General features: G+C 59.1%; 2 protein-coding genes across 2 annotated transcripts; both read left to right on the top strand.

The window, feature by feature from the left end:
• The first annotated feature begins 2,341 nt into the window (after positions 1–2,341).
• On the top strand, positions 2,342–5,615 carry KLF1 (Kruppel-like factor 1 (erythroid)). The gene is made up of 3 exons (XM_012641378.1): positions 2,342–2,428; positions 3,131–3,965; positions 5,147–5,615. The coding sequence occupies exons 1-3, from the start codon at positions 2,342–2,344 to the stop codon at positions 5,320–5,322; spliced, it is 1,098 nt and encodes a 365-aa protein (XP_012496832.1). The 3' UTR covers positions 5,323–5,615.
• Positions 5,616–6,501: 886 nt separating this feature from the next.
• DNASE2 (deoxyribonuclease II, lysosomal) lies at positions 6,502–9,274 on the top strand. The gene is made up of 6 exons (XM_012641371.1): positions 6,502–6,728; positions 6,877–7,057; positions 7,135–7,213; positions 7,492–7,656; positions 7,772–7,969; positions 8,746–9,274. Exons 1-6 carry the CDS (start codon positions 6,643–6,645, stop codon positions 9,123–9,125), a joined length of 1,089 nt encoding a protein of 362 aa, XP_012496825.1. The 5' UTR covers positions 6,502–6,642; the 3' UTR covers positions 9,126–9,274.
• Positions 9,275–9,524: the final 250 nt, after the last annotated feature.

Here is a 9,524-nt window from a genome sequence, read left to right as displayed (position 1 = left end):
TATTTTTAGTAGAGACAGGGGTCTCGCTCTTGCTCAGGCTGGTTTCGAACTCCTGAGCTCAAACAATCCGCCCGCCTTGGCCTCCTAGAGTGCTAGGATTACAGGCGTGAGCCACCGCGCCCAGCCCCATGCCCAGCTATTTTAAAAAATTTTTTTGTAGAGATGGGGTCTCAACATGTTGTCCAGGTCAACGGTTCTTGCCATGTCAACCCTCTGTGTAGTTGTATATGTAACATGCTCTGCCACTGTCCCCAAATGCCTGGGACCTGGGTGTCTCTGGACCCTCCCACCTTCTGGGCTCTTACCATTAATCTCCAAATAAAATGGTTTGAACCCTCCTCCTCACACAGCAGGGAGTTCGTCACCACCCTGAAATGTCTGGGATTCTACATAGCACTTGTTCTGGTTACCTCCCTCCTGTAGACAGTAGCCTCTCTCCTTCCCTCCTTCCTTTCCCCAAAGCCTCCTCCCCTGGAGCTGCTGTGGGTGTAGCAGTTCTCTGATTCTCAGGGGATATCAGAGGGAGATGACAATGTACGCACTTGAAAACCCAAATTGTGGCTCAGACTTTATTGCCCTGGGAAGTCCATCATCCCTCCTGGCCACACACTCCCGGGGCCCTTGTCCCCCAGCTAAATGCCTCACTCTTCTCTCTCAGGACTGTTGTCCTCTTGCCTCACCTTTCAGAGCCAGACATGCCTGTGTAATGCCTGATCCTAAACCAGGGAGATCTTTCCCAAAGAGAAACTCTGTTTTCCTCACTAGAAAACCACTCCAATTCCAGCCATTCTGTTTCATTGAGGTGAAATTCACACAACATAAAATTAACCATTTTTTTAACGAGATGAGTTCTCACTCTGTCACCCAAGGTGGAGTGCAGTGGTGTGATCAGAGCTCACTGCAGCCTTGAACTCCTGGGCTCAAGTGATCCTCCTGCCTCCCAAAGTGCTGGGATTACAGGTGTGAGCCACAACACCCAGCCCATGTTTTATGTGTTAGTGTCTAAGGTTACACCTGTGTTTTATCAGCTTGTGGGACTGCGTTCACTAATACTTCTGTACAACATCTTCAGGAATCCCTGTGTGTCTGGTGGCTTGTGGCTAAATTGTGTCAGTGGGATTGTGGAATTGTGGAATTTTGCCTGATTGTTTTAGTGCACACGTGTATGATTATGAATTCTGTATCTTAGGGATCGTGTGGCTATAACGTTGTGTAACCAATATAGCATACAGCTGTGTTTTAGTGCCTGGGAAGTGTGTCTGCGCATGGTCCATAGGCATGCACGGACACAAAATTACATGTGCAGGTGTGACCAAGGGACCAGGAACTTATGTCACTACGTAATTGCATGGCTGTGTGTATGACTATAAATTACATGTCTGTGATGTGTGTCCATGTCCCCTACCCAGGCTCCCAGGGCACCGGAGTGGAGGTCCCTGTTGTAGAACCTCAGATCCTTTCTCCATGTTTGGCAAAATCAAGCAGCAGCTAGGGACAGAGCCACCGTGTGGGTCTGCTGCAGTTCAGGTACTGCCTGTGGCATGATCCAACAGTCCCATCCTCCCTCCCGGCCCCCCATTGCACTGGAGCAAATGTCACTGCACCAGCCTCAGCTGCCTCCACGGTCCTATGCAGTGGCAACTGAGGGCCCACGGCAGACACTGGTGGGCTGCTTGACAGGGAGCTGCCTCCTGCCACAGGGCTCAGACCCTAGGAGCTCCCAACCCAGGCAATTTAAAGCCATGCTTATTTGAAGACCCAACCCCCCAGTCCTCCCCATTCACCAGGGGACAGAGCTCTGGCTGGTCTGGGCCCCCACCTGATAGCAGCCTCCAACGTCTGGGGTGTCTGATAATGCTTGGCAGGGAGTTCATGCCAAGTCCCGCCATCAGCCCGGCTGTTGCTGTTTATTGGGGAGGGAGAGGGCTGCAGAGCCCTGCTTGGGGGACAGGGGGTCCCACAGCCTGTTCCCAGCACACCCATGTTGCCTGTCACCCCTTCTCCAGGAAGGTAAATGGAGACTAGGCCCCTGAGTCTCTCCTTCTTTGGGGATCCAGTGCCTTTCTTTGTACCTGAACCCCCAACCCCTGAGCCCCCAGCCCCCTGATGTCTGACTTGGCTTTGGATACCGGGTTAGTATTTAAGGCCCAGCCACAAACAGGCCGAGGTGAGGTCTGTTCCCCAGAAACAGTGACCCCCCGCCTTGTCTGCCCCTTATCAGGGGCTGCAGCCAATCAGCTGAGGGCAGAGAGGAGCCCTCCAAGAGGCCATCAGAGCCTCAGAGCCCACGAGGCAGCCAAGGGAGAGGAGGCCTGAGGCCCAGGGTGGGCACCAGCCAGCCATGGCCGCAGCCGAGACCGCCTTGCCCTCCATCAGCACACTCACCACCCTGGGCCCCTTCCCGGACCCACAGGAGGACTTCCTCAAGGTAGGGCTAGGCGTGGTCTAGGTGGGGTGGCTGGGACCCAGGGCCACAGCCACAGAGCTTGGGGGCCAGGCCTGTACCTTGCCCTGGAATCAAGAGACCTGGCCAGGACTGAGGTACCTTCAGCCCAGGTCAGGGATCTAAGCTTGGTCTGACGGAGGGAGGGTGGTCTAGGGGGTCGAGGTTCTGGGTAGGACCTATTTTTGCATTAGAAAACTGAGGCTCTGAGCCGAACACCCACATGGGTCTAGGTTGAGAGAGACCACTCCTGCACATTGGTGGAGAATGGCGAATATGCCTGGGGGACACCCAACATTTGGGAATTAATCTTGCTGGGAGACAGGGAAGGAGATGGAGGTTCTGGGGGAAAACTGAGTCAAGACGGGGGGCCCTCCCAGCCTTTCACCTCCAGCTTTGCTACCCCTTCCCCCATCTCTGAGTGTGGTTCCAGATAATGGAAGTCTTATCTCCTGTCTCCAGCCAGACCTGATCGTCCTCTGTCCCTGGGGTTGAGGGGTTTGGGGGGGCAGCGTGGGGGAGTGGGATAGACTGACAACGGACAGGAAAAGACCCTTTTCCAAAGCCTCCGGCCAGGCTGTCCCCATCAGGGTGTCCAGCCCGTGCTGTCCCCAGTTAGGGTACCTTTGGGCCCTTCAGTAAAGGGTACCTTCAGTGAAGCCTCAAGCTGCCCGCTCCCTCCTACAGTGGTGGCGCTCCGAAGAGGGGCAGGACATGGGCCCGGGTCCCCCCGACCCCACGGTGCAGCCCCTCCACGTGAAGCTGGAGTTGGAAAACCCGCCCAGGGAGGACGAAGACAATGACAGGGACGCAGATGCCACCTGGGACCTGGATCTCCTCCTCACCAACTTCTCGGGCCCGGAGCCGGGCGGCGTGCCCCGAACCTGCGCTTTGGCGCCCGGCGAGGGTCCTGGGGCTCAATACCCGCCGCCGCCGCCGCCGCCCGAGAGTCTGGGCGCGTGTGCGGGCGGCCCGGAGTCGGTGGTTGGGCTCTTGGGTCCCGAGGAGCACTCGGGCTGGGCGCGCCCTGCCCTGCGAGCCCCGGCCCCGGACGCCTTTGTAGGCCCAGCCCTGGGCCCGGCCCCCGAGCCCAAGGCGCTGCAGCTGCAGCCGGTGTACCCCGGGCCGGGCGCCGGCTCCTCTGGCAGCTACTTCCCGAGGACCGGGTTTTCAGTGCCCACGGCACCGGGCGCCCCCTACGGGCTGCTGTCTGGATACCCCGCGCTGTACCCGGCGCCGCAGTACCAAGGGCACTTTCAGCTCTTCCGCGGGCTCCCAGCGTCCGCGCCCGGTCCCGCCGCGCGCCCCTCTTTCCTGAGTTGTCTGGGACCCGGGACGGTGGGCGCCGGACTCGGAGGGACCGCAGGAGATACAGGTACGACCGCCGAAGCCGCACAGTCCAAGCGCAGCCGGCGTTCGTGGCCGCGCAAGAGGCAGGCGGCGCACACGTGCGCGCACCCGGGCTGCGGCAAGAGCTACACCAAGAGCTCGCACCTGAAGGCGCATCTGCGCACGCACACCGGTGAGTGGGCGGGGCCCGAGCCTAGGGGCGGGGCCCGGGAGTCCAGCGCGACCGGGAAGCTGAAACCCAGGAACAAGGGGTGGGGCTAGAGGCAAAGACCCGGCGCAGGGGGCGGGACTGGATCTCTGGAGGCGGGGCTAAAGGCAGGGTCCTGGAGCAAGGGGCGGGGCAGAGGCGGCAGGGGGCGGGCCTGGAAGTTCAGGGGCAGGGTCAGAGGACAGGGCAGAGGTCTGGAAGGCGGGTGGGGGCAAAGAGAAGGTGGGGAGCTGACGAGTAAGACCTGGGCCACAGAGGGGCGGAGGAGCAGAAAGCAGGACAGGGCTAGAGGCGGGGAGCTGCTGAGAGTGGACAAGCTTGGAATGCCAGGGGCTCAGGGGCCATAGCCGTGGTATTCCCGGGCACGTGGTTGCTTGGCATGGAGACGCCTCCAGACGTGTAGGAAGTGTGGCTGGGGCCCAGAGAGTGAGACGGGCAGAATCAGTTTCAGGGGCGGCTCACAAAGGAAGGGGCCCAGATGTGGAGGCAGGTCTAGGACAGGGGAAAGAGCTGGGAAACAAAAGAGGGGTGTAGGCCTAGGAGGTGAAGCTGGATCCCAAGGGGTGGAAGACAGGGGCGGGGCCATGGAACAGAGGAGGGGTGAGGCCTATGCCTAAGGGATCCGGACAGGTGTACAGACCTGTCCCTGGGGAGCGGCAGAGAAGGGCCACGCCTAGCAGGGAGAGAGAGTAATCACTGGGGTCAGGGCCTGGAACGTGAGTGGATTTCAGGGCTCAGAGACCAAGGTCTAGGGCAAGGTTGGGCAGCAGTTGGAGGGTCCCGTGGTGCATGGAGGAAGCTGGAACACAAGTAGCAGGACCAAAGGACAGCAGTGGGACAGTATTAGGACGCAGGGACAGGGTGCCAGGGCACAGGAAGTGGGTGGGGCCAGTGGTGTAGGGGACGGGCTTGGGCCCAGTAAATGAGAAAGGGCGTGGTGCTAGCTGCTGGTGCAGAGGAAGGGTCAGAGTTGCAGAGGGTGAGACCTGGGTGCAGATGTGGGATGGCCCCTAAATTTTGCCGCCTAGGTGCCTGACTTGCCTCACCCTAGTCCCAGCCAGACTGAGTAAAGGGGTGCGGCCAGATGCAGGGGACAGGGGGTGGACAATGGCGCTCACAGTTTCCTCGCACCCCCCCGCCCCCAGGGGAGAAGCCATACGCCTGCACTTGGGACGGCTGCGGGTGGAGGTTCGCACGTTCAGACGAGCTGACTCGCCACTACCGGAAGCACACAGGACAGCGCCCCTTCCGCTGCCAGCTCTGCTCACGCGCTTTTTCGCGCTCCGACCACCTGGCCTTGCACATGAAGCGCCACCTGTGAGCCCTTCCCTGGCACATGGACCCTCCTGGGGACTGGGGATGGAAGAACAAGAGTGGATCCACACAGAGTGGTTTTCCCAAAAACGGACTCTCGCTGGATTCGCGGCCCCACAGATCCACTGAACGATCGAGGACTGACCCATAGACCTGGAGGAGCCTCCAACGGAAGTTCCCACATGTCCAGAGTCACATAGAGAGAGACGTGAAACGGTCACGCAGACCCAGCGAGACAGACCAAATAAACGGACTCAGATGGACACTCAGACCAGCTCACAGGCGGCCCTGGACAGCAGGAAGAGGTGTGGGGTGAGGCTTCCCAGAGACCCCGGGTCTGGAGGGGGCTTCATACCATGACTCTTCCTGAAGCCCACATGGTGGCTGGCATGAGCTGTGAATGGTTATGGGTCTATAAAAATGTCTCCCCCGTAAAGCTTCAGCGTTGGCCTGAGTCTGTGGGTTTGGGGGGCTGGAAGTTGAGAGGAGGCTGTACCCCCAGAGGTGATTTTAAGGGACCATACACACCCTCATCTCCCAAACCTCAGTGACACCCCTCACCTCTGACAACCCACCTTGGGCACTGCAGGCCTTGCTGCCCTCTTATCTCCCCCAGGATCAGGCTACACCGTCCTTGTCTCGTGCCTCGAACCCCGAGAACATTCACAGCAACCGTCTCCCTCCATTTAAGAGCCCTCAGCCGGTCGCCAGAGCCCCACCACCCTGCCACTATCCAAAGTGACCCCTTGGCTCGCTCAGGGGAGCCCCTCCCGCCCGGGAAAACGTGCAGAATGAAAACGGGGTTGGATCCGGAGCACAAGCTCCCTCCCCTTAAGAGAGCAAAAGTTGCAGGGCTGGAAAGGAAAAAAAATCCAAACTTGTGCCTGATCAAGAAGGCAGGAAGGGAGCGGGGTGGGACGGAAGAGCGCGGGCTGAGATTAGCCACAATGGGCAGGAGCGGAGGCGGGGCTCGGGGAGGTGCGATCGAAGGCGGGACGCGCGGGACCTCCAGGCCTGTCGTGGGCGTGTTCTGAGCAGAGCCGGGGGCGGAGCCTATCGAGGATCGGGTCCGCGGGATGCAGGAGGAGGCCTCCGATCCGCCCCTTTGGGGGCGGGGCCTGCAGGGAGGGACGGCCCAGAAGAAAGCCCGGCTCCCAGAGGACCCATCTAGTCTCCGGGCGGAGTCTCGATCCTCGTGACCTCCGGAGGCCAAGTTCCCGTCAAGTTTGGGGAAGTCAGAGCCCCACGGGGCCGCACCTGGCCCAGCGCGTGACCCAGCGCCCCACAGTCCCGGCACAGATTTCTCGATGCCAGCCACAGAGCTGCGATGAGCCCGCTGCTGCTGGCCGCGCTGCTGTGGGTCCCAGCCGGGGCCCTGACCTGCTACGGGGACTCGGGGCAGCCCGTGGACTGGTGAGTGCGCGGGCGCCGACCATCCCCCCCGAGGTTAAGCGTGGGCGCCGCGCCAGGAGACACCCCTCGGGATGGCTTCGCTCCTCGGTGAAGCCTGGGGATCCTTCTCTCCTTCCTCCTCCATCTCTGCGAACTCCCCGCCCTCCAGGTTCGTGGTGTACAAGCTGCCGATCAATAGCGGGTCCCGGGATGCGTGGCAGAGCGGGCTGCGGTACAAGTACATGGACCCGGACTCAGGGGGCTGGCGCGACGGCGCTGGGCTCATCAACAGCTCGGCGGGGGCGGTCGGCCGCAGCCTGCAGCCGCTGTACCGGAGCAACACCAGCCAGGTGAGGGGGCGCCCGCCGACCCTGGGCTGGGACTCTGTGCCTGGAACTTCACGTTGCCTTTGCCCACTCCTTTGCAGCTCGCCTTCCTTCTCTACAATGACCAGCCGCCTAAAGCCAGCAGGGCTTGGGACACTTCCAGCCGCGGACACACGAAGGGTGAGACCTGGATTGGGGGCAGGGGGGTGGGGGATCTGGTTTCCCTACACATTTTCCCAAAGCTAAGCCCTGACCTTCGTAGGGAGTGGGGTGCCTGCGCAATCAGACTGTGGGCTTCTGTTTCCTCATCTTAGCATTGCTCTGGACTAGGAGAATTTACACTTGACACTGCCTGCACCGTCTCCTAGCCCCCCTGCCAACTGAGTGTGTTCCAGGTTGCAGGTGAGCTTGCTGGGATGCCTTGAGCAGTCCCCACTGACTGCTCTCTTCTGGTCTAGGTGTCTTGCTCATGGGCCAAGATGGGGGCTTGTGGCTGGTCCACAGTGTGCCGCGTTTCCCTCCACTCCCCTCCCCTGCTGGATACAGATGGCCTTACAATGCCCGCATCAACGGGCAGACCCTGCTCTGTGTGTCCTTTCCCCTCACCCAGTTCCTGAAGATTGGTGAGTAGAGAAAGAGCAGAGCAAGGGCTAGCGGGTGGAGTGAGGCAGGACAATTCCCAGATTCCAGAGCAGAACCTGGAGTGTTCTCACATTTCTTCCTCCCCTTGTCCTCCAGGCAAGCAGCTGACCTATACCTACCCCCTGGTCTATGACCACAAGCTGGAAGGGGTCTTTGCCCAGAAATTCCCCGACCTGGAGGACGTGATCAAGGGCCACCACATTCGCCACAAACCCTGGAACAGCAGTGTAACGCTCACGTCACAGGCAGGGGCTACTTTCCAGAGCTTTGTCAAATCTGCACAATTTGGAGATGGTGAGCCCTGAGGCGGCGGGGTGGGGGTGGGGGGTGGGGAGAGCTCTTTCTCTGCAGAGGGGGTGTCTGCTGTGTCCATGGCAGAGGACAAGCCAGGGATAGAGACTGATCTCTCTGGGAAACTTAATCACACGAGAGGTAAACAGTCCCGGGTTTGAATATTGGTTTCTGGCTGTCTGATGTATTATTTAACCTAAGCCTCAGTTTACTCATCTGAAAAGTGAGGATAACGATGCCTACCTTAAAAAATTGTGGTGAATGGGGCCAGGCGCGGTGGCTCACACCTGTAATCCTAGCACTCTGGGAGGCCGAGGCGGGCGGATTGTTTGAGTTCAGGAGTTCGGGACCAGCCTGGGCAAGAGCGAGACCCCGTCTCTACCAAAAATAGAAAGAAATTAATTGGACAGCTAAAAAATATATAGAAAAAATTAGCCGGGCATGGTGGCGCATGCCTGTAGTCCCAGCTACTCGGGAGGCTGAGGCAGTAGGATTGCTTGAGCCCAGGAGTTTGAGATTGCTGTGAGCTAGGCTGATGCCACCGCACTCACTCTAGTCAGGGCAACAAAGTGAGACTCTGTCTCAAAAAAAAAAAAAAAAAAAATTGTGGTGAATGCATATAAAGCATTTGGGAAGGACTAGTAATATTAATGTTGTCTTTCTTGGAGTTGCTTAGAATTGACAACTGAGCTCAGGAATGAGAAAGACTGAGTTCAGAGTGGGGAAGTGGCCTAGCCATGACCCTGACCCTGACCCTGACCCCTTTCCTTCCTCTGCAGACCTATACTCCGGCTGGTTGGCAGGAGCCCTTGGCAGCAACCTGCAGGTCCAGTTCTGGCAAAACTCTCCAGGCATCCTGCCCTCCAACTGCTCGGGGACCTGGAAAGTTCTGGATGTGACCCAGACAGAGTTCCCTGGGCCAGCCGGGCCAACCTTCAGTGCCAGAGAGGACCATTCCAAATGGTGTGTGGCCCCCAAAGGGCCCTGGGCCTGCGTGGGAGACATGAATCGGAACCACGGAGAGGAGCACCGGGGTGGGGGCATGCTGTGTGCCCAGCTGCCAGCTCTCTGGAAGGCCTTCCAGCCCCTGGTGAAGGCCTGGGAGCCCTGTAGGGACAAAAGCTGGGCCAGGAAGCCCCGCAGAGCACATGAGAGCTAAGGCTCAGGAACCCATTTGGACTTGACTTTGAATCCCAGTTCAGACCCCTAATTGTATGACTTTAATTGTGTGCCCTAACCTATGACTCAGTCTGCTCATCTGCAAAATGGGAAACATAACACGTGCCACTCAGGGTTGTTGAGGAGTAAAAGGAAATGAGCAGATGGGGCCGTTACCTTTTCTTTGGGTGGGCACCAGAACACAGAACAGCCTCGCAGCACCTCTTCTAAGGGTTTGGAGGCAGCTGGTGAGTAGGTGAGACGGGAAGTGGCACCACCGGAAGTGTCCATCCAAATCTACCTCCTCTCTCCATGGTAAACAGGACTGGAGTTCCAGCCCCCAACAGGCACCCAGTCTTGGGGGTGGGGACACATGATGTCTCCTCTTGCCAGGGGAGAA

The sequence above is a fragment of the Propithecus coquereli genome, unplaced genomic scaffold, assembly GCF_000956105.1.
Source record: "Propithecus coquereli isolate 6110/MARCELLA unplaced genomic scaffold, Pcoq_1.0 Scaffold164, whole genome shotgun sequence".
In the NCBI taxonomy this organism is placed as follows: Eukaryota; Metazoa; Chordata; class Mammalia; order Primates; family Indriidae; genus Propithecus; species Propithecus coquereli.
The sequence above is the reverse complement of the archived record's forward strand: the minus strand, read 5'-3'. Positions and strand labels throughout refer to the sequence as shown.

What these genes read in the sequence shown, in the direction of transcription:
- KLF1 (XM_012641378.1), top strand. Translation starts at nt 2,342, where the DNA reads ATGGCCGCAGCCGAGACCGCCTTGCCCTCCATCAGCACACTCACCACC. An exon ending in CACAGGAGGACTTCCTCAAG is followed by an intron (nt 2,429 to 3,130) that starts GTAGGGCTAGGC and finishes TCCCTCCTACAG; the next exon opens with TGGTGGCGCTCCGAAGAGGG. An exon ending in GCATCTGCGCACGCACACCG is followed by an intron (nt 3,966 to 5,146) that starts GTGAGTGGGCGG and finishes CCCCGCCCCCAG; the next exon opens with GGGAGAAGCCATACGCCTGC.
- DNASE2 (XM_012641371.1), top strand. Translation starts at nt 6,643, where the DNA reads ATGAGCCCGCTGCTGCTGGCCGCGCTGCTGTGGGTCCCAGCCGGGGCC. An exon ending in ACCGGAGCAACACCAGCCAG is followed by an intron (nt 7,058 to 7,134) that starts GTGAGGGGGCGC and finishes ACTCCTTTGCAG; the next exon opens with CTCGCCTTCCTTCTCTACAA. An exon ending in CACCCAGTTCCTGAAGATTG is followed by an intron (nt 7,657 to 7,771) that starts GTGAGTAGAGAA and finishes CTTGTCCTCCAG; the next exon opens with GCAAGCAGCTGACCTATACC.